Source organism: Lithobates pipiens, unplaced genomic scaffold, assembly GCF_037356315.1.
Source record: "Lithobates pipiens isolate NorthernLeopardFrog02 unplaced genomic scaffold, aLitPip1_a1.2 Scaffold_8, whole genome shotgun sequence".
NCBI classification, from domain to species: domain Eukaryota; kingdom Metazoa; phylum Chordata; class Amphibia; order Anura; family Ranidae; genus Lithobates; species Lithobates pipiens.
Genome location: NW_027507903.1, coordinates 374,861,577 through 374,885,919, shown reverse-complemented (window position 1 = coordinate 374,885,919; position 24,343 = coordinate 374,861,577). Strand labels below are relative to the sequence as shown.

Here is a 24,343-nt window from a genome sequence, read left to right as displayed (position 1 = left end):
GTAAGCAAGTGGTTAAACAATTTCTCAGGAATGTGATAAGTCCTGTGTATTAGGAGTAATTGAGTTTTGAGTTTTTGAGTGGGGGATAAGGAGATCATGGGCAGTGCAGACAGTGCCGCCTGCCACTGGTCATCAGATATGGGACCTAAAACCCTTGCCCATTGTGCCCTAGATAGTAAGTCAATAGAGTCTTGGAACATAGCATGGAGGAAATAGTATAACTGGGATATGAGTCCTTTCTTAGAGTCACTGGTGGAAAGAAGCGAGATTATTGTCCAAAACTCTCCTTTATCTTTAAAAGCATAAGATCAAAATACATATTTTTTAATCTTTAGCTTAAAAAAAAATGTGTTTACTTCCACCCTGGACCAGAACTGACGTCATGTCGCTCTGGTCCTCCAAGGCCATAGAGACAATAAGAGATCTCTCACTGCCTCTGTGACCAGCCAGTGGCACTGTCGGATCATTTCTTGGTTGAGCTGGCAGAAACAGTAAGCCCGAGAGACACTGGCGAACGACAGGAGGGATGCCCCCTTTTGCTGATTCGGAAAGCCATCCAGTGGCTAATGAGCCCCTCCGATTGCTTTCATGAGAAAGCCAGCCATCGGCTGAAAGAAGGATGCCACTTTCAAACTGCAACATATATACATTGTGATCCTATCCCACACTCCTCTGAGAGCTTCTGTCAGTATATCCCTTCCCTATCCACTTCCTCCAGTCTGACCATCAGAGAGATATATTATTATAGCTGCACTGTATACAAGTCTAGCCAAAAATAGTTTGTAGAATCTTGAATGATTTGACAGAATACAGCCTTTTTATACACTTTTAACACAAGGGGTTAGATTAGGAGGTAGGGCTGTCTCGTGGATACTCCCTCCTCCCCTCTAACAACAACTTTAAAGACAATTATATAATTAATATGTAAATTAACACAGGACTTAAGGCAGCCTAGGTGACCAGACAGTCAATCTCAGGAGGTCAGTGTGATCAACTCTTTTAATGATCATGTATTGTTCAGAATTAACAACCAAGAATAGTCTTTGGGCAAATCCAAGAAAACCTTCTCACAATAGCAGAGTTAATTAACACAAACAACAATGGGTGAAAGACTCTTAGAGCCCAATCTAGCCTGATTTACAACAAACACATTAAAGCAAACAACAGACAGATGGCTGGAGTTGATCACATCAGCATCTTCTATGAGCCCCAACAATATGAATCAGTCACTATTTATAATATGGCATATAAAGGGTTCCCAGAGTCTGCGTGTCTTTGGGGGGATATGGACCTGAATCCAAAGTAACACCACCTCAAGGGTCCCCAGGCATACAGCTCACAAAGAGCACAGTTCCCCCAAATGCCAGGGCCCATGATTGATAGGCTAGCATTCAGTCCCCTACAAAAGCCTCTGTCCTGGCTAGGTCTGTCACATACATATTGTGGTAGGCAAGTGGTTACGTTCAGTGTGCATGAGGCCTTATGGATAAAAGGGTGAACATACCCCCTGCTGAAATCTTCTTCCCAGCACAAATCCTTGCCTCCCCAACCTTCCCTCCTTGTATCCTCTCATTCTCCTTATGCCTCCAGGACAAATCCACCCCCCGAAAACCTCTCCCCTCCTAGTAAAAATCATCTACCCCTCAAATCTCCCCTCTGAGCATAAATACCCCCCCCCGTCTAAATCTTCCCTCCCAAAACAAATTATCTCCTCCTAGCACAAATACTCCCAATCATCCCTGCTGCACAACCTCTCCTCCCCAAAAATAAAACATTTCCCTCCTAGCACAAATCCCCCCCACCATATTACCTTTTCTAGCACAAAGCCCCAAAGTTACCCCCTCCTAGCACAAATCTTCTTCCCCATCCTCCCTTCCAACACAAATCCTCTCAAATCACCACTCCTAGCACACCTCCCTAAATTTCCACTCCTACAACAATTCTTATCCCCTGCCACTCCCCAAATTCTCCCTTCCAACACAAATCCCCTCCCCACAACCTCCATGTGGTGCCCCCATCTCACATAATACCACAGTGCCCAAGGCAGCCACCTCTCCTGTCCACCCTTTGTCCCAACCTGGTGTGGATCGTGTGTCTGGTGAGATGTGTTCCATTTGAGACTGAGATTATAATATCTATCCATCCCTGTCTTTTCCCAGAGTGCAGCCAGACCTCCATCTTTGAGGTCTTATTATTTGGTAAGCAGCCTGTGAGTGGCGGTGTGCAACTGGGTGAAAAGTGGCTTTTACTTTGGTTGAAATACCAGAACTTGGCAACATATGTATTTATTTTAATGGAATTTGCACTGAAGCACTTTTTAAAGGGGTTGTAAAGACATTTTTTTTAAATAACAAACAATGTTATATTTACATAGGATACACTAAGGTGAAAAAACACAAACCTTTACAACCCCTTTAAGTATTGTGACAGTACAGTTCCCTGTCCTAGTAATTGTCGCCCAGGGTTCTCAAATAGGCAGGTTGAGGGGCTCCAGGAGTATTTAATGTGGAGGAATCTGTTTTATCAGTTTCCTCCAAAGTTTGTAAAATCCACTTGGGGACCTGGAGCCCGGAGATTCCATAGCGTTATGGGTGGGATGGAATCTCCAATCCTGGGACCGGGTTTTTGGAACAGCCAGGAGTCTGGCTGGTTGATTGAGCAGGTGGGTCCTGGGCTTATAGCAGAGTCAGGCTTAGGGTTCTGGGCTCCACCCAGAGAGACAGGAGGTCTCCAGGAGTCCAGAGAGTGCAGGTGTGCAGGTGTGCAGGTGTGCAGGTGTGCAGGTGTGCAGGTGTGCAGGTGTGCAGGTGTGCAGGTGTGCAGGTGTGCAGGTGTGCACTAGAGACAGCCAGAGACAGCCAGAGACAGCCAGAGACAGCCAGAGACACAAGTCTGAGGATCAGAGCAGTGAGGGGCTGCTTTCTAGAGACACTGTGTGTGTTAAAGCTGTGAGCATCTGAGACAAATGAGAGCCTGAAGTGGAAGGCCTAAGCAGCAAGGAAGCTGAAAAGAGGTACAGTAGTTGTACGGGAACCCTGTTATAAGGCCAAGAGGGCTGAATTGTAAAGCTCAGGTGGCAGTGCTGATGAAGAGAGCCAGGTGGCTTGGCATTTTTCATGTATTGTTTTTTGGCAGAAGAACCCCTGTTTGGGCAACCAAGTGCATGTATGAACTTTATGTTGTTCTTTTTTAATAAAAGTGGGCTACCATGCCCTTAAACGAAAGTTCCTGTTCGCTGTGAACTTACTGAAAAGACATCTGCCACTGAGTTAAACATCCCCCAATGTTCCAGTATGAAGGATTTATTTGGATTGTCTTTGTGAGAACACACATTATATTCAATGATTTGTATGTTTGTGCACTTTATGCATTTATATCTTTATATTAGGATACCTTTTTTGATGAATTTTTTTATTTTTTTTTTTATTTACATTTTATGCATTTTCACTTTATTAGTTAGGATAGCTCAGCACATTTTGGTACCTTCTGTTTAGGTGTTAATGATGGTTTTTCTTTTTGGCTTTTCTGTATGTAAATCCCATTTCCTTTAGGCGATGTCAGTTACAGACATTGCTTCCAGTTTCTGACCATTTGTTCCTCATTTGTTTTGTTGTGCGATTTCTGTTTTTAACCACATTGCGTCCACACCACTATAGCCGAACGACTGCAGCAGCGTGGACTTCATTTGTCGGGAGAGTGTCCATGGACATCCTCCCGTGCTTGAGCGGCCTGCGCACCCCCTACAGGGCTCAGTGATCAGCGAGTCTATGAGACCCCGACCCAACCCCAGCCCCTTACCACGTGGTCAGCTGTCAGCCAATGACAGCTGATCATGTAATGTATACAGAGCCGGTAATCAGCTATTTTTCCTCCCCACAATAGTAGGAGACATATGCTTTTCAGACTCCATAATATATGATTATGGAGGCAGGCTTCCTTGCATTAACCAAGGTAGATACCACTCAAACTGACAGCCCACGTTTTCTCAGAATGTGGGTCTCAATAGCCAAAGCATTTAATTTAGCGCTTGAAAGGTAAGATGGAATACTGGCCCTTGCAAGAGAAGGTCTGGACATGGTGGTAGGGTCCATGGGACCCCTACCGCCAACCTAATCACCGACTTCCCTTCCTGTTTGATCCTGCGAAGAAGTCGTGGATGCAGGCAGAAAAGTAGGGAATGCATAAAACAGTAAAACTGATTCCACGAGAACACCAAGGCACGTGTTCCGCATGCTAGCAGATCCTTTGTTCTTAACACAAATTTGACAATCTCTTTGTTGAACCTGGACGCAAACAGATCTATAGGCCATGGCTGTTGCATTGTCGGATTGGATCCTGACAGGACAGCTCTGCAAATACAACGTTCAGGTAAGCGATCTGCCGAATCTGTAGAATGTTAATGGACAAGGTCATTTTTGATCTGGATCACTTCTCTTGGACAGTTATCTCTTTCAGGACTGCTCCCCAACCTAAAAAAAAAAAAAAAAAAAAAAAAAAAAAAAGTTTGGCGCATGTTGTTGCCACTTTCCAGGTAACTGTAAAGTAGGTGACCGCTATATTGTGTCAATCTCGACACTTTTATCGGCGAGATTGGCGCCCTGCGACTCCCCCACCCCAAAGCACCTTGTCCCCATATTGATGAGGACAAGGGCCTCTTCCCGACAACCCTGGCCGTTGGTTGTCAGGGTCTGCGGGCGGGGGGCTTATCGGAATCCGGGAGCCCCATTTAAGAAGGGGGCCTCCAGATACCGGCCCCCACCCTATGTGAATGAGTATTGGGGTACGATGTACCCCTACCCATTCACCTGGTGAAAGAAAAAGTAAATAAAACACAACACACAAGGGTTAAAAATAGTTTATTGCACAGCTCCGGTGGTCTTCCGTTTTGGGGGGTCTTCTCGCCGCTGCCCGGGGGTCTTCCTACTTCGGGGGTCTTGTCCCCCTCTTCGGTTCTTCTTGCCGGGCCTCGGCTTTCTTCCTTTAGCTTTTTTACTAGTGGAGGCCCGGTCTTCCATCGCCGCCACCGCCCGGGGGTCTTCCGACTTCGGGGGTCTTGTCCCCCTCTTCAGTTCTTCTTGCCAGGCCACCGCTTCTTCTTCCAGCTCTTTTACTAGCGGTGGCCCGGTCTTCTGCCGCCGCCACCTTCCGTTCTTCTGGAGGACGCTGGGACTGTGACATCACAAGGGGCTGGGTCACCATGTGACATCAACCGGTGACCCCGCCCCTTGTCCCTATATAAGTCGCTGCACACCGCGTCCCTGGCATTGCGGCCGGAGAGCGTTGAGTCAACATCTCAAGAAGGAAGAAGCAGAAGAAGAAGAAGAACAGAAGGCGGCGGCGGTGGCAGCAGCGGCAGAAGACCGGACCACCCCTAGTAAAAGAGCTGAAAGAAGAAGCAGTGGCCCGGCAAGAAGAACCGAAGAGGGGGACAAGACCCCCGAAGTCGGAAGACCCCCGGGCGGTGGCGATGACGGAGACCGGGCCTCCGCTAGTAAAAGAGCTAAAGGAAGAAAGCGGAGGCCCGGCAAGAAGAACTGAAGAGGGGGACAAGATTCCCGAAGTCGGAAGACCCCCGGGCGGCGGTGAGAAGACCCCCCCAAGACGGAAGACCACCGGAGCTGTGCAATAAACTATTTTTAACCCTTGTGTGCTGTGTTTTATTTACTTTTTTTTCACCAGGTGAATGGGTAGGGGTACATGGCACCCCAATACTCATTCACATAGGGTGGGGGGCCGGTATCTGGGGGCGCCCTTCTTAAAGGGGGCTCCCGGATTCTGATAAGCCCCCCGCCCGCAGACCCCGACAACCAATGGCCAGGGTTGTCGGGAAGAGGCCCTTGTCCTCATCAACATGGGAACAAGGTGATTTGGGGTTGGCGCCCCCCTTTCCCCCAAAGCACCCACCCCCCCATGTTGAGGGCACACAGCCTGGTCCGGCTCAGGAGGGGGGTGCTCGCTCGTCCCCATCCCCTTTCCTGACCGGCCAGGCTGCGTGCTCGGATAGGGGTCTGGTATGGATTTTGGGGGGACCCCCAGGATTGCGCTGGAAACACAATATCGGCGCCAGCTACTGTAGGAAGAATTTTTCCCTTTGCAGTTTCCCAGCCAGGAGGGGTTTTTTTTTTCCATCGGATAAAGTGTGAAAAACTTTTTAAGAGGGAAAAAATGCTCATCTGGTGATCCCACTTAGGCCGCGTACACACGGGCGGACTGTATGGCCTACTTAGTCCGTCGAAACACATTTCAGCGGACAGTCCGCTCATGTGTGGGCTTCAGCGGACTTTTTCAGCGTGCAGTCTGGTGTACTAAGTATTTCGGATTTTTCTAAATTCTGTCCGTCGTACTTTGGTTTCAGCGGACAATCCGCTCGTCAGTAGGCTAGTTTGACGGACTAAGAATGGCGCATGCTCAGAAAGGATTTACACGGCGGAAAGGTGCTTTGCTGTGTATTGGACTTCCTATTTCTAGTCCCGTCGTACGTGCTGTGCACGTCATCGCGCAAGCTTTCGACGGACTGTTTGGGTATCTGTGTGTGGTCAAGTCCGTTCAGTCGAAAGTATGACGGACTGTCCGTCGGATTGTATGACGGACTAAGTAGGCCATACAGTCCGCTCGTGTGTACGCGGCATTAGATAACATGAACTTTCACAACAATGAATGGACAAGGAAAGGCATGCACAGGTTGAGGAGGCTTTAGTGAACCCAAAACATGTAGTGGACACTCAGTTAAGGATAGCATAAAATGAGGAGCGGACCGATTCAGTAAGAAATTGCACCCACAATGTGAATGTGATCATCTGCATATGACCCCTCAGAAGAGAAGTCATCAGCCTTTTCAAGGTCCTCTGAGAGAAAACATCTTCTACCACCCCAAGATCCTCAGTTTGAGGGTAGTAGGGTAATGGAATGGAATCTGTCACATTTTATACCAATCTGGGATGCGAACCTTTTTCCCATCCTATCATGGATGAGGAAAAAACCTTTTTAGAAATATAGGCAGGGGCTGCAGTGTTGTAAACAGTTGGAAACATTCCATGACCCTTGAAGGCTCACTCTGACCAGCCATCACCTCTCAGGGGAAGATGCCATTGCAAAGATAAGTTTTAGGCTTTCAGAGCTTGAGGGAGATCCCTTTAGCCCTCTTTTGGGGTGTTTCTAGCCCCCCTTCTGACCATAGCCCAATGCACAAAAGCAGAGGTACTACTAGAAGGAGCACATCCCCTGCTTGAGCAATAGTCCAGCCACTGCTATTAATGCTCAGCCTGATGCAAATAGTAAATGTGTCAAAATAGGAATGCCTGTAAATAGGAATGCCTGTGTTACCCAACCTTTTTCATGCCCCTCTTTGCGCTTGTATCCCTGCGACAACTTGCAGCCAGCATAAATGGAGTTTTTTAAAACCTACTTCCACGCTGCACATTGGAGGACACCAATGCTGTGATAAGCCCCCTCTCTTTTTCAAAAGACAGCTTTCCCGCACGAGTGCGGGCCTTGGCAGGATTGGCTTGTGTATGAGGGAGGTATGCGAGGCGGAAACCTGAGAGACACTGCCGTGCATGGGCGGTGGAAGAAAACGGCATCACAAATCATTTTAGCTCTCCCCATCCCTTTGAAGAGAGGGAGAGCTTAGCCCAGGTGGAGGGTGTCTGGTGGAAGCAAACCCACCCCCCAAATTCACCGGAGGTCTGAGCTGCTCGCTGGAGGAAAAGAGCCTGCTGCTTCCTGATGCAGAGTGATCTCTGAGGAAAGCATGAGAAGGTATGTGCTCCATACAGCCCCCAGTGGTGACACTTAGGCATGACAACATTTACTTTGTTTTTTTTTTAAAGGAGACATTTCACAAAAAAAATAAGACATTTCTTAGAAAAACTCCACTTACCTTTCTAGCTGCAGGGTTTTCTGTGGTAAAACCAACAGACCCAATCTTCACGCTTCACGATGGGTTCCATTAACAAACCTTCAGGAACCAGGGACCCTCAGGGAACCCACACTCCTGGTCCTGTAATAGCACCCCACCAGTAAAACTTCATGGCTTAAAATACCAAAGTACTGGATCCTGGGGTCCAGCTCTCTAAAAAGAGAAGCGTTACAGGCAAAACCTTGTTTCCATCGCCACGAGGCCTGAGTACCATTCAATTCGGCCTAAAAGACAGTTTGAATGTATCTGGCTGCATAGCTAGCCCCAGCAAGGATTGCTCCAGTGGAGCTCAGCACAGCACATCTTTACTTGTGACCAACACCTTAGACCAGGGCTCGAGAAAACCCGGGCGCCAGGTCGCGACTAGAATTAGCGACCTGGCGCCTGGGGCAGCACAGCTGGGGGTATCCTGTCTCCATGGACCCCCCCCCCCAGCGTGATTGCGTCGGGCCGTTCCGCCGGCGGCCGGTAATTGAGGCCGCGGCTTTGAGGCCTTCTGCGGTCCTATGATTCCTTCTGGAATCTGGCGCCCTCTTGTGGTGGCTGTTGGTATGACAACCAGCAATGCTAATGGAGCTTCCCCTGCCTGGTTTTATTGCCTGCCTATCTCCTTCCCTTTATTTAGAACCCCTAAACATTATATATATTTTTTATTCTAACACCCTAGAGAATAAAATGGTGGTAGTTGCAAAACTGTCTGTCACACCGTATTTGCGCAGCGGACTTACAAGCACACTTTTTTGGGGAAAAATAATTTATTTAATAAAAAAAATAAGACAGCAGTTAGCCCAATTTTTTTTTAGATTGTGAAAGATAATGTTAAGCCGAGTAAATTGATACCCAACGTCACGCTTCAAAATTGTGCCCGCTCATGGAATGGCGACAAACTTTTACCCTTTAAAATCTCCATAGGCCACGTTTAAAAAATTCTACAGGTTGCACGTTTTGAGTTACAGAGGAGGTCTAGGGCTAGAATTATTGCTCTCGCTCTACCCATCACGGCGATACTGCACATGTGTGGTTTGAACACCGCTTTCATATGCGTTTAAAATTATTTTTATTTTCTTACTTTAACTTTTATTTTTTTCACTGTTCTTTTTAAAAAAAAAAATTGTCACTTTTATTCCTATTACAAGGAATGTAAAAATCCCTTGTAATAGAAAAAAGCATGACAGGTCCTCTTAAATATGAGATCTCATATTTACACTAAAATTCAATAAAAAAAAAAAATTGTCATTTGAAAAATAAAAATAAAAAATGTCCCTCTAAGAGCTATGGGCAATGACTTGGAGACAGGGGGGGGGGGGGGGGGGCTGCGCTATCTTCCACTCACTTGTCTCCATGTCAGGCCAGGGACAGGTCCGGATCGCCGTTACCGACCTGGCTCCTAACTTTTTTAGCTGGTTCCTAGATTCCAAGCAAATTTGTCAAGCCCTGCCTTAGACACTGGCAAAAAAAAAATGGAGGCACTCCCGGTATGGGAGGGGTTATATAGGGAGGCAACTTCCTGTTTAGGGTGTGCCAGTGTCAATCACCTGAAGGTTGCCTATAACCCACATAGTAACTACTATGGCTCTGTGTCCCTTTTAAGCATGATTAAAGAAATGTGTTACAGTGGTTAGTTTCTAACTTAGCTGAGTAATCAGTTGAACATACTAAAGATGTTGAGAAAAGTTTAACAATGAGATAGATCTCTGAAGGCGGATAACTGAATATGCATATATATGTTGTTAAGGTATAGTAATCAGATTGAATAAAATGGCAAGATTTATATTGTCATTAACGTTATGTAGGAAAAATTTAATCATTAACCACTTCAGCCTCGGACCATTTTGCTGGCCAAAGACCAGACCACTTTTTGCGATTTGGCACTGCGTCGCTTTAACTGACAATTGCGCGGTCATGCAACGTGGCTCCCTAACAAAATTGATGTCTTTTTTTTTTTTTCCCACAAATAGAGCTTTCTTTTGGTGGTATTTGATCACCCCTGTGGTTTTTATTTTTTGCGCTATAAACAAATAGAGAGACAATTTTGAAAAAAATGCATTATTTTTTACTTTTTGTTATAATAAATATCCCCCCCAAAAAAAAAAATATATATATATATATATATATATATATATATATATATATATAATATAACATTTCCCTCAGATTAGGCCGATACGTATTCTTCTACATATTTTTGGTAAAAAAAAAAAACGCAATAAGCGATTATTGATTGGTTTGCGCAAAAGTTATAACGTTTACAAAATACGGGATAGTTTTATGGCATTTTTATTAATAATTTTTTTACTAGTAATGGCGGCGATCAGCGATTTTTTTTTTTTTTTATTGTGACTGTGACATTATGGCGGACACATCGGACATTTTTGACACATTTTTGGGACCATTGTCATTTATACAGCAATCACTATATAAATGTAGTGATTCCTGTGTAAATGACACTGGCAGTGAAGGGGTTAACCAGTGGGTGGCAGTGTAGGGGTTAAGTGTTCCTAGGGGTGTGTTACTAACTGTTGGGGGCTAGGCTTTCATTTAGTGAACACTGATCTCTGCTCCGATCACATGGAGCAGAGATCAGTGTCACTAGTTGCTAGGCAGAATGGGGAGATGCTGTTTACAACGGCATCTCTCCGTTCAGACGCCCCGTGAGACGATCGCGGGTATGCCCACGGCGATCGAGTCCACGGGACCCAAGACCGGACTCACGGGGGTCCCGACCAGCACGCGAGCACGCCAGTGGCGGCACGCTCGCAATGGCAGGGTGGCATTAAAGATTGGACGTACCTGTACGCCAATATGCCTGCCCGTGCCATTCTGCCGATGTACATCGGCGTGCGCTGGTCGGGAACTGGTTAACGACTTCAGCCCCGGAAGGATTCACCCCCTTTCTGACCAGAGAATTTTTTGCAATTCAGCACTGCGCCATTTTAGCTGAAAATTGCACAGTCATGAGACATTGTACCCAAACAGAATTTACATTCTTTTTTTGCACAAATAGAGCTTTCTTTTGGTGGTATTTGATCACTCTGCGGTTTTTATTTTTTGCGCTATAAACAAAAAAAGACCGTCAATTTTGAAAAAAAAGCAATTTTTTTTACTTTTTGCTATAATAAATATCCCCCAAAAATATATATAAAAAACACATTTCTTCCACAGATTAGGCCGATATGTATTCTTCTACATATTTTTGGTTAAAAAAATTGCAATACGTATATTGGTTTGCGCAAAAGTTATAGCGTCTACAAAATAGGGGATACATTTATGTCTTTGGATAGAAGTAAAAGGTGCGGAAAAATTGGGCTTTGGGTGTTGGTGATGCCTTCACCCCATAACCCTCTAGAAGTACTCTTGATTAAAGCAAGAATTAGCCTTGCTGTAAAACATTAAAATTTGATGCAGCTGAAATGTCAGGTTGTCAGTAGAGTCTGAACAGACGCACTCTTTTTTTATCTGTCAGAAAACCTCAGGCAGGGCTGAATGCCCATTTCAAAAGCAAGCTGGATGTAGGGCAGCCCAACAGCTCAATTGCATACTGGGCAAGTTCTAGTCAGTGGTCTGTTCTCATGTCCCAGAAACCCAGTGGATTCTCTAGCGGAAAGCTCTCCATGTCTGTTTTTGCCCCTAGATAATCTTCCATATGTTCTATATGATGCAGAAGCTGCCAATGGGATCTTGACACTGAGAGCCCTGGACACCAAGGACAAAAAAAATGTTGACATGCATCACTGAGATGGCCCCTTTCCCCATCTCTCCTCTTTTGACCAAAAGAGGCCTCATTTTTCATGAGACTGTAACCTGCCAAAGTCTGGAAAGGCATTACATAAACTCCTCCTTAAGATCCTCAAGATATTTTATCCAGTGCTCCCTCTGCAAGGGCAGGATTAGTTCAGAGACTTTGCCCTTATAACGGTGGTCAAGGAGGGTTTCCAACCAATAATGATCCTTCTCCTTGATGGCACAAATTCTTGGGTCCTTTCGCAGGCTTTGAAGAATAATGGAGCCCATGCACCACAAGTTTGAGGAGGCATGAGAAGCAGAGTCCTCGTGGTCACAGAGGATTACAGTATCTGGAACTGCCTCCTGCCAGCCAAATACTACTCCCAAGGTTTCTGGGTACTGAAAAGCATCTCTTAAGGTTTGACCTACTTCTTCCTCTGCAGATATGCCTCCAAAACTACCAGAATCCTCCTCCTCCCTCATAGTAGTGTTCTAGTTTGGGTATAAAATAAGACTTCATTCACATCTAAGTGTGTGTAATTTGTCTATGCAATCACATTTATGGCTGTTATATTGTGTTAAGATCAATCCATTTACTTGAGAATAAGGGGGGAAAAAAAAATCTTTCCTCCAAGATGCTAAAATGTTTTGCAGTAAAACCCATCAGTCCTGGGTGGTACATGGCCCTAAGTGGCTAAAGTCATATGAGATATAGGTATATTATGTGGTTGATTTACTGAAGGATTGGAGGCTTGAAAAAGTGAATGGAAAAAAAAGAATATTAGCAGGCACATGACTGACTATTTGAACTGAAAGAGGCTTCATTTTTTTTACTAAGGTCAGAGAACATTTCTTTAAGTAAATCATACCAAATGAGTATACCAAACCCTTCAATTTATAAATTAACCAACTAAATGGAACATTTGAAAAACATTTACAAATAATGTTTACAATTTTGCGTACTTAATGAGAGACAGAATGTATAAGGTATACAAAATAATCACAACGTAGCAGCATACTGAAGTTTTGATTGGAGTCTGTCATTTATTGACGTATTATGGCACAGACGTTCTGAAGCCACATGGATAGATACGGCACCGGATCTTTGGTTCTGGTTCAACCAAATTTCTTTCCAATTCTTTTATGTATTTGTGGGGTCAATTAATAAATGTTTTACACAATATTCAAACTACAACCTGAATTTACAAATTTTACTAAGTGGATTCCATTGTGTTAATTCCGGGCGATTTTTTTTTTTTTTAAATAGGGCTCAAAGATAATTAGCCACTACTCTTTGGCTTAGAAATTGTTACCACAGATTAGGAGTTTTATGACTTATATTTAAAATTTCCTAAACAATGCAATAATCATTCTGAGCCATTATTTTATTTTCTAATAATGTAGTTGAACAAAGGACTTACCTTTCCAATAAGCTTGCCTTTTCTGTTCATACAAAGGTAAAAATCTGTCTCTCTTCCTTTAATCCGGACTTGGCTGCCAAATGTGTCAGTTTCCACTAGCAGCTGGGCTTGTAAAGAAAGAAAAACCTTATTTAACTGACCTGTAATTATACATGTTTAAGGAAATGACATATCAAATGCATTTTTTTTCTTCCAAAAATGTAATTACAAACTCTCTCTCAATATACTTCAATAACTGAGACCTGATTGGAGGAAGGAGCCTAAGAATGGTGCCGGCAGGGAGTCCATGGCAAGAGCTCTGGTTGCACCCATCCCTTGAATTCCTCTATTGCAGAGGTAGACTAACAGCTTTACCTAAGCCAAGCTCCAGTGGATCCAGTTCATGCTCCTGATCGTTGCTGATCGCTTCCCTCCTGTCAGTCAGTGTTATGGGGTGGAAGAGTTGGAGACAGGAGACCAAGGCTGGTAGGTGGTGTTATTGCTGCTGTGTCAGTGAGCGAGTGTGTGAGTGGAGGAGAGACATAGCACCACCCCATCACCCCCTTACCTCACCCCCAAAGAAAATGTTGTGTCTGCAGAAAACGCGGATATATGCGTGACAACCACTTTATTGCTCCTCCTGTCCTGACCAACCTGGTCTCTGCATTGGTGACTGTTTCTGTCGCTACCATACACTAGTTGAGTAGTAGCATAGGGTAAAGCATGGCACAGTCCTAGGGCACACTAACACAGGGTCTCGAAATATGTAAGATGGCCATCACATTTTGAGAGACTCTAACCTGGTACAATCAAAATTATAATAAAAATGTAAAAAAACATTTAAAAAAACATAAAAAAATTAAAATAATTAAAAAAAACGAAAATAGTTTTGTTTTATTGATCTTCTCTTGTTTTCTATTGTTTTCTCTCTATTGTTCTGCTCTGTTTTACATTCTTCACTGTAATGTTTTATTGTTACTGTGTTTTATCGGGTTTGCTTTGCAGATATGGTATGTCCTATTGTTATACTGTAATGTTACTTTGATGGTTAATCATTATTTGTTATGCAGGTACACCATTCAGCTGCAACACGGGTTTATTTATTTTGAGAGCAACAGGGCTTGCTCTCACGATACGTAAATCTGTGACTCCAATGCTGTAGTAGGTGATTTCATCACCTCAGTTTAAAAAAAGAGCACACATGCCGAAGCATGGGAGCAGGGGTGGAGTGGCAATGTGCCTCTAGCATTAGGAACAGATTGCCCCATGCTTCTGCATTTTTTGTAACTCTTTTTTGGAATAGATTGCAATAAAAAAAAGTGGTTTTACTGAGTTAATGTTTTATTGTTACCATTGTTTGCTTTTCTGGTACGCCATTCAGCTGCAGCACAGATTTATTTGTTTTGACAGCAACAGGGTTTGCTCTAATGATAACGTAAATCTGTGAATGAGCATATATGCTGTATGCCCTTCAGCTGCAGCACTGATTTATTTATTTTGACAGCAATATGTTTTGCTCTCACAATACCTAAATCTGTGACTCAAGTGCTGTAGGAGGTGATTTCACCACCACAGTTAAAAAAAGATCATATATGCCTAAGCATAGCAGCAGGGGTGGGCATAGGGGCGGATCGCCTCTATGCTTCGGCATATATTTTTATATTTATTGTATGCCCATCATTAGAAGTGGGTGGATGCAGGGCGGTATTCTGTTTTTTTTTTTGTCCAGCCCGCAGGCTGCATGAAAAATTAAAATATATGCCCAACAAGGAGCAGAGTCCTACTGGTATGTTGCTGGACTTTGAATGGTTATACCAGAATGATGCCTGCAGGTTTAGGTATCATTTTGGTACAGTTTCTTTTTCAGCAGGCGACAGCTTTCATGTAAAAGCAATCCTAGCAGCTAATTAGCCACTAGACTGCTTTTACAAGCAGTGGGACGGAACATCCCCCCTTCCACTGTCTTCCATGGTTTTCTTCGCCTCTCCTGTCCCACCAGGGAGCCCAAGAATGCAGCCGGTGGTTTTTCTAGCTGACCATAGAGCTGACTAGAGACTAGAATGGCTCCAATCATCACTATGGCCTAAGAAACCGGAAGCTACAAGCATTCCATGATTTAGGTTTTGGGTCTTAAATAGAGCCATTGGGAAAGCATCTTATCACATCGATCTTGGTGTAGTAAGATGCTTTAAGGGCTGAGGAGAGATCTAGAGTCTAATAGACCCAAAAATTTTCCAAAAAGAGTACCCGTCACTACATATTGCTATCATAGGGGATATTTACATTCCCTGTGATAACAATAAAAATGTTTAAAAAAAAAAAGAAGTGAAAGGGACAGTGTAAAAATAAAATAAAATGCAAAATGAATTAAAAAAAAATGAGAGCACCCGTCTCCTCATGCACACACGCAAAGGTGAATGCAAGTGTCGGTCTCGTGTCATATGTACACAGCAATTGCACCATGCAGTAGACTGCCTTTGTAAAGCTAAAGTGGTAACCTGTAAAGGCTTTTAAAAATGTATATAGTTTGTCGCTGCTGCTTGGATGTGAGTAATTTTAAAGCATGTTGTGTTTGGTATCTATGTATTCGGCATAAGATCATCTTTTATATTTCACCAAACATTTGGGCAATATAGTGTGTTTTTTGTGCATTAGAATTAAAAAAAAATTTGCAGCTCTCATTTGTTTTGGAAAATGAAGAAAGTAAAGGAATTTTTTTTCTTTTCTTTTTTCAATTTTCAAAACTTTGTGACAAAACAAGTTCTGCAAAATACTTAATATGCCTCTCATCAAATAGCTTGGGGTGTCTACTTTCCAAAATGGGGTCATTTCGGGGGGGTGCCATCTTGGCATTTCATGGCCTCCGACACTGTGTTAGGTAGTGAGGAGTAAAATCAAAAATGTACGCCCTTAGAAATCCTGAAGGTGGTGATTTGTTTTCGATGTCCTGTATGCGGCTAGGCTCCGAAAAAGTAACACATGTATCCCTGTACTCAAAAGAAGCAGCAGAATTTTGGGGTGTAATTCCCCATATACCCATGACATGTGTGAGCAATATATAATTTCAGTGACAACTTTATGTTAAAAAAATTTAATTGTGCTGTATTGATTTTAATTGTACTGTATTCAAAACAAAATGAATCATATGTTAACATTCATTCTCAACAGGTTTTCAAAATATTTTCCTAACCTCCTATATACTCATTACCCATTGCTGGGTCATTACAGTATTTATACATTCATTGGCACACTTCTCTTCCCAGATTTTCCATCTACTGTACTATGCAAAGGTTTTAGGGGGATGTGAAAAAATACTGTGAGTTAGAAATGCTTTCAGAAATAGAAGTGTTAATAGTTCACTTTTATTAATTAAAAATGGAAAGTAAACACACACTTTGCTGTCTGGAAGCTGAATAAGTTGGAAATTTGATTAGAAATGAGCCAGTGGTTCAAGTCAAATATAAGTTCCACTCAAACATCGGGTGCTCATTTGTTCTAAAATTAACCGAACATATGGGGCGTTCGCAGGAAACTTGAGCGCTGCAGAACGCCCCATAATGCACTGCAAGATCACAGTGTATTGCTATATGACAGGGGTAATGAATTAAAATTCAAGGAGTCCGGTCACCAAAATTTTCTTTGGGCCGAGGTCCGAATCTCAAGTCTGTGCTATATCTATCAAAAACATGAGAAATGTACAATTTCCTTAGCATTTCAATAATATTTATTGTCAAGTTACATCTGGTGTCCCCAGATCAAGTTAAAACTGGTGTCCCCATCACAGTGCCCCTTTACATCAGGTGTCCCCATCACAGTGCCCCTTTACATCAGGTGTCCCCATCACAGTGCCCCTTTACATCAGGTGTCCCCATCACAGTGCCCCTTTACATCAGGTGTCCCCATCACAGTGCCCCTTTACATCAGGTGTCCCCATCACATTGCCCCTTTACATCAGGTGTCCCCATCACAGTGCCCCTTTACATCAGGTGTCCCCATTACAGTGCCCCTTTACATCAGGTGTCCCCATCACAGTGCCCCTTAACATAAAATGTGCACATCAGAATTTCCCTAAACCTAAAATAAGTGTCATGCTGATGGGCACATTTTATATTAAGGGGCACAACAAAACGTGCCCCATAACTTAAAATTTGCCCATCAAAGTGCCCCTTTTAATAAAAAATGTACCCATCAGCGTTGCTCTTAAAATAAAATCTGCCCATCAGCGTGCCCCTTAACATGAAATAAGGGTCACAATGATGGGCACCTATTATGTTAGGAGGCACTCTGATGGACAAATTTTTATTTTAAGGGGCATGCTGATGGGTATATTTTTAATGTGCACATCGATGGGCATATTTTGTAGGGCACATTTTGCTGTACCCATCAGCGTGCCCCTTAACAAAATATGCCCATCGATGTGCACATTAAAAATATACCCATCAGCGTGCCCCGTAAAATAAAATGTGTCCATCGGATTACCCCTTCACATAAAAGGTGCCCATCAGCGTGACCCTTATTTTATGTTAAGGGGCACGCTGATGGGAAAATTTTATGTTAAAGGGCACTCTGATGGGCACATTTTATTTTAAGGGGCATGCTGATGGGTATATTTTTAATGTGCACACCGATGGGCATATTTTGTTAAGGGGCACCTTAACAAAACATGCCCATCAGTGTGCACATAAAAAATATACCCATCAGCGTGCCCCTTACAAAAAAAAGCCCAGCATTGTGCATATTAAAAATATACCAGTGTGCCCCTTAAAATATGCCCAACAGTATACCAGTGTGCCCCTTAAAATATGCCCAACAGTGTGCACCATAAAAACATTCTTATTTATAGATCACTAATGTGCCCACATACCTTAACTGCAGGAGGGTGGGCACAACTGAAGCTGCCTCGCAATGAGATCCAGGACCCGGGAATCGGGAACCGTGGGCAGCAGGGGGGCGGGCGCGCACGTGACGTCACACCCCTACTGCCCGTGAGTGTCTCTTCAGCTCCGAGAGACGCGGCCAGGAGCAGGGGGCGGTTGCATGCGCGCAGCGTCACTGGTTGCTGGGGAAACCCGCGATCCCAGCAAACCAGTGATTGCTGTCGTTTACTACACTGGCGGCATGGTGGTCCGGGCAGAAGTGCTGCTCGGTCCGGACTCGGACCGCGGGCCGCCATTTAATGACGGCTGCTATATGATGATTGGTCAGAGCATGCACCTGACCTGCATGCTTTGGCCAATCATGACTTAGGGGAACTAAGTCCGTGTGTAGTGTTGTTGGCGTGGTCAGAGAGATAGCTTGAGTTAGATTAAGTAAGAAGGTTATTCAGTTAGTGGTAGTGCATTTGATATATATATATATATATATATATATATATATATATATATATATATATATATATACACACACACACACACACACACACAGTCAGTCTAGTGTGTGTGTATAGTGCATGTATCCAGAATTCTCAACCAGATGGGTTGAGGGGCTCCAGGGAGCTTGTAACGTGAAGTGGAAGCTGACTTTTCAGTTTACTCGTTATTTACTAAAGTCCACTTTGGGACTTGGAGCCCGGGGATTTCTTAGAGATCCGAGTGGGATGAAATCCTCAGTCCTGGGTTCAGGATTTGAGACTCACCAGCACACTGATTGTTCAGGTGTGTTTTGGCCTGATAGTAGAGTCAGGACCATGGCTCTGGGCTCCACCCTCCTGAGGAGGCCAGGATTGCAAGGGAGAAGCCAGAAAGTGCAGCTGTGCACTGAAAGAGGCTGAGTAGTCTGAGTCCAGTAGTCAGGAGAGCTCCATGTGGGATCCTGAGCAGTGGTGCATCTGCTTCTGAAGAGAGCCAGGTGGCTCAGTATTTTGTGTTTGTAATGCTGCAGGTGTAAGCCAGGAGGCTGAATATTTTTATTGAAAGCTGATGGTGAAAACCCCCTGCGAGGGAAACCACTTTTGTTTTAATTTCTGGAACTTTGTTTTTCTTTAATAAAAGTGGGCTAAAAAGCCCTGAAAAGGAATCATCTGTGTGGACTGTACACTTGAGCTAAACAACCCCCAAATATTGCAAGTGGTGCATGGATGCAGGCAGACCTGGAGATCCCTGCAAAAAGTGAGTTCATCTTTTATATGAACTGTGTTTGTGTGCATGAGACAGCACAATCTGTGTGTACAGATGAGGAAAGGAGGGGGGTAGGTTGCGCTATGGAGCACTCAAGTAAAAATATATATAATAAAAGATTTGGTAAGAGCAGCCTCTATTAATTTCCACCCAATTGGGTGGAAAAATGAGATAAAGGAGAAAGGAGGAATAGATCTGGCGCTATACCGTTTTCTGCTAGAAACATAGAAGTGAGAAATCTGGTTTTCATATAATTCTCAGCATGCTGGCAATTAAATGCAGGTAGTGGAATAAAAACCATAAAGTGAGAAATGCTTATCAATAGACCATAAATAGCTTTTATGCTGGAAACATATAGGTGAGAAATCTGATTTGCATGTAATTCTCAGCGTGCTGGCAATTAAATACAGATAGTGGAATAAAAACCATAAAGTGAGAAATGCTTATTATTAGACCATAAATAGCTATAACAATGTGCTACTTCCCGGTCACGATTAATAAGGTGCAAATGCCAGTGAATCTACATGTGCCAATTTTTGCGTCATAAAGAAAAAATATCTGTATATTATAATAAATACTCCATAAATATAAATTAAAAAGGAAAAAATAAGAGAAAATAAGGCAGGGTGTTATATCTGTGAACTGCCGGTGAATATGGTGTCTGTGATTAGTCAATTAAATGTGACAAAGGATTTGTGCAGGATATAGACAAAATTGATATTGTAATCAATGACACAATATGAGTGAATAAAGATAAGAGCATGTACAATGAAAATTAAAAAATATACATTAAAAATTAAGGGTGAACCATATGCGTTCAAAATTGTGGATAGTCTATAATGAGTGACGGAATCTTCTGTGAGTGAGGGAGGGGGGGGGGGGGGGTGATGATTTCCGATGTTATTCCCCGTGCTCAGTGGCCACTTATATAGTATGCTCTCACCGGAAAAAAGACCCCCATCGGGTGGATCAGCCTTCACAATATCAGCTACTGTGTCGCTCTCTGGCTTGCTTCTGATGTGATGCTGGGGGTCCCTTGTTTTTCCGTGAGTGTAGTGTGCCACGTTATATGTGGTAAGAAAGAGGCACATCCATAGTGTGATAACGTTTAAAACTTGTGAAATTTATTCAAATAGATTAAAACTACTTACAAAGAAGAATTTTGCAATTGCATTTGTGTATACAGCTTTAAAAGTCCCGCTCGGCTTCCTCGCCGTCTGAGCTAGAGGTGTACGTTGCCTGGCCACGCCCTACGCGTTTCGTCATACAGACATCATCCGGAGCGGCCATCTTCATACACCTTTTGATTTCTATAGGGTGTAATGCACCTATCGCGCATGCGCGGTCAATCACCGCCATTTCTATTAAGGGAATGCCCTCATAACGTATGTTTAATGAGGTTATTCAGAGTTTTTTTCAGTACTGCGTGTCGGACATTACACCCTTATAGCTGAGACTACAACATAACCCACTTGAGGCATTTAACAAGAAACTTTATTAAAAATAACAGTAGATCTAAAAACGAGTGTGGGAACATATACAGTGGAGAGTCTAGCAAAGAGAATGTTCTTAGTTAGACAAGTGTGACTAAGTTTGAAAAGGGAAAACGGGTGAATACTTAAAGCTGGCTTTTGATATGTCAGTGTAGCTGAGAGTAATGAATTTAAAATTATGAATTTAAAATAATGAAATTGGATTGCCCAATTAATTTTAGTTTTTAATATTACAGGATCGTCCGTTTGTGGAAAAACTTATGTGTAAAATAAATTGAATTCTTTTTACCGCAGTTACAGACTGCCTTAGTTCATTAATTGTACAGGAAGGGACCTATTTTATACTTAAGGAAAAGGAAGAGTGTATTAAAAATAATACTCGGTCTTGATGTTGTGTAGGGTATATGACCTATAGGGATGAGTAAAAATATAAAAAATATAATATAAAAAAATACAGAAAATTATATATATATATATATATATATATATATATATATATATAAAATATACATATAAGGGTATATATGGGGATATGTATACAAAGGACAAAGTTGGGAGTGCCCTATTATCTATACTTACTACCGTGAATTTGACAGAAACTTTTATAACTACCGTGAATACAAAAATTATCATATTTTTGAACAGATAACATTCGACCCAGTTTGATGTGCTGCCCATTCAATTCTTGGTAGGGGTAGTGTCTACAATTATTACTACCTTGAGTTTACCAAGTAGTTTTACACCTTATTTAACTACCATAGATGTCATATTTATGGATAGACGATATTTGACCCGGTTAGTGTGTCAGACCTAAAGTTATTTGTGACGACAGGGGGTGCATATAAGAAGTATGAAAATTATAAAAAATCAAGTATATAAGTATATGTAAGGGGTATATCTAAAACCATACATATAGAAATACCTAAAACCATATACATAAGGATACATACCGAGGAGGGGGGGGGGGGGGAAGATGAGATAGGAAGGATTACAGAGATAATAGTCCCACCTCTATAGTAGGTGAAGTGGGTTTCGGATATCTATTACCCTTATTTCTCACTGCGCAGGTGTATAATTATTAGTTTGTTGAATGTATTACATTCGACCGGAATATGTTCTTGGGTAAAAAGCTTTAAATATGTTAATAGCAGATTAAAAATTGGTTAGGAAACAGTTAAGATCCAGGTCTATGATCATTCCTGCAGGATGTAAAGTTTCCAAGTTGAAAATCCATCTTGTTTCATTCTGTGAAATTTTGATGGTCATATCTTCTCCTCTCCAATGTCCTTTTAATTTTGTCAATGGCGTAAAAAAGGTCATTTGTTTAGGGTCTTGATTGTGAAAGTCTCTAAAATGCCGTGAGACGCTATGTTTGTCATATCCTTTTCTGATGTTTTTAATGTGTTCCCTGATTCTTACATGTAGTTCCCGTGTGGTTCTTCCCACATATTGTTTATGACAGGGACATTCTATGACGTATGTCACGTGGGTGCTTTTACAGGAAATCAACTCTTTTATGGAAAATTCCCTTCCGTTGGTAGTCGAAGAGAATTTAGTAGTTTTCCTGTGAGGTTTTTTGCTCCTGCGGCAAGGGAGACATTGGCCGCATTTAAAAAAGCCTTTTAGGTGTTTGTTAATCTTGATGTCTCGTGGAGGGTCGATTGAATTTTTAACTAATTTGTTTCTTAGATTGGGAGATTTTTTGTAGATAAAAGCGGGGTTATTGGGCAATATTTGTTTCAGCACATCATCTGTTTTTAGAATGGGCCAGTGTTTTTATGATCCTTTCAATTTCCTTGTGTTGTCTGTTAAAGCCGGTGAAGAAGGCAGTCTCTGTTTTTCTTATTCTTGGGGGTTGTTTTGTTTTCTAGTAGTTTTTTCCTCTCCATTTTTATTACAGCTTCTTTAAGGGCCCGTAAGTAGGATTCTTTGTACCCCTTATGTATAAACCTTCTAATGATGACTTCTGCTTGTGTGTCGAAGTCCTCTTTCTTGGTACAATTCCTATATACTCTCAAGAGTTGTCCTTTGGGTATGTTGCCAATCCATCTTGGGTGGTGGCAACTTGAGGTGGGTATATAGCCATTTCGATCGGTGGCTTTGAAAAAAGTTCTTGTGCCCAAGGATCCCTCGGTTTTAAAAATCTGTAAGTCCAGGTAGTCTATACTTTGATCATCCCATTTTCCTGTAAAGGTGATGCCGTAAATATTGTGGTTTATTTCATCTAGAAAGGACTGTAATTCTGCATGGGACCCTCCCCAGATGATTAAAATGTCATCTATATATCTTCTATACATTTTGAGATTACTTCTGGGTGTTCCATTAATCTGTTCTTCCTCCCAATGATCCAGGAAAAGGTTTGCCACGCTGGGTGCGTATTTTGCCCCCATAGCTACTCCTTTTGTTTGGACGTAATGTTTACCCTTATACCAGAAGTGATTGTGGCTCATTGCCAAATCCAATCCTTCCTGCATTTAATTGCCAGCACGCTGAGAATTATATGAAAACCAGATTTCCACTTATATGTTTCTAGCAGAAAACGGTATAGCGCCAGATCTATTCCTCCTTTCTCCTTTATCTCATTTTTCCACCCAATTGGGTGGAAATTAATAGAGGCTGCTCTTACCAAATCTTTTATTATATATATTTTTACTTGAGTGCTCCATAGCGCAACCTACCGCCCTCCTAATCTTGTCCATTTGGAGTCTTCTGACTCCCAATAGCAGGTTGCAGCAATGGACCTCTTTAAATATGTTGATAGCAGAGCCATCAATTTGATGGAAATCTTTAATCAAGAACATGTAGCCAATAAACAAGATCTAGATAGCCTGTTTAAACAACTGAAACACAACCTAGAGAAGCAATTAAGAGTATGGTGGGACATAGCCATCCTGGAGATGTATATCTCTGAAAAAATCACCCCAAGAAGATTAAGATGGGATGTCTCCCCCAATGACGCTCTAAATGACAAACACCTGATGGAAGACTGGTATAAATTCTTTAATGAAAGTGAAACCCTACTACTACAAAAAATAGTAAGGAGACAAGTCAAACTCAAAAATATTGAGACTGAGATTTCACAGATTAGAGACCAACTGTTACTACATAATGACACACATGAATACAAAGAGAAAGAAAAAAACCTGCAAGAAATGATTAAGAAATATGATAGAGATATTCAACAAAAAAAACAGAAAAAGTTTCGGAGGGATGTGCTAGATTACAAAAATCAACAAATTTATAAGTGGCAGATGGACACTACGTATACAGAGGAGGACAACAACATATCCATGGGAGATGACTCAGATGAAGACCAAACAAATGGAACAGAAGGAACATGGCAACAACCCACTCCAATACCCAATAGGTTGGAAAGAACAGTAGAACCTCACACACCAAATTATAGAAGGCCTGAAACAAGTAATAACAGGAATTATAGTAGAAGAGAATGGGACACTCCCAGAGGAATTCAACAACCAGGCCCGGACCCATATAATATTCCGAGACACCAGAACAGGTACTCCCCCCCCTTAGAAGATATCCCCAAACCACTCCATCCCACGTTAGGTACCAAAGGGATTTTTTTCACAGGGGACAAGGACACAGGCCACCGGGAAATCCCCCGTATGGACCGAGAGGAGGCTGGAGACCGTTTCGGTACCCAACGAGAAGTCAATACCAGGGACAACCCAG

The 24,343-nt window shown here is 42.5% G+C and overlaps 1 protein-coding gene across 1 annotated transcript in view; it reads right to left on the bottom strand.

The window, feature by feature from the left end:
- The window catches only part of FGF18 (fibroblast growth factor 18), a 517,453-nt gene that overhangs the window by 107,585 nt on the left and 385,525 nt on the right, over positions 1-24,343 (bottom strand). The window contains exon 2 of the mRNA XM_077472117.1: positions 13,063-13,169. Coding sequence (XP_077328243.1) covers positions 13,063-13,169 — 107 coding nt within the window. The remainder of the gene's footprint in view (positions 1-13,062; positions 13,170-24,343) is intronic.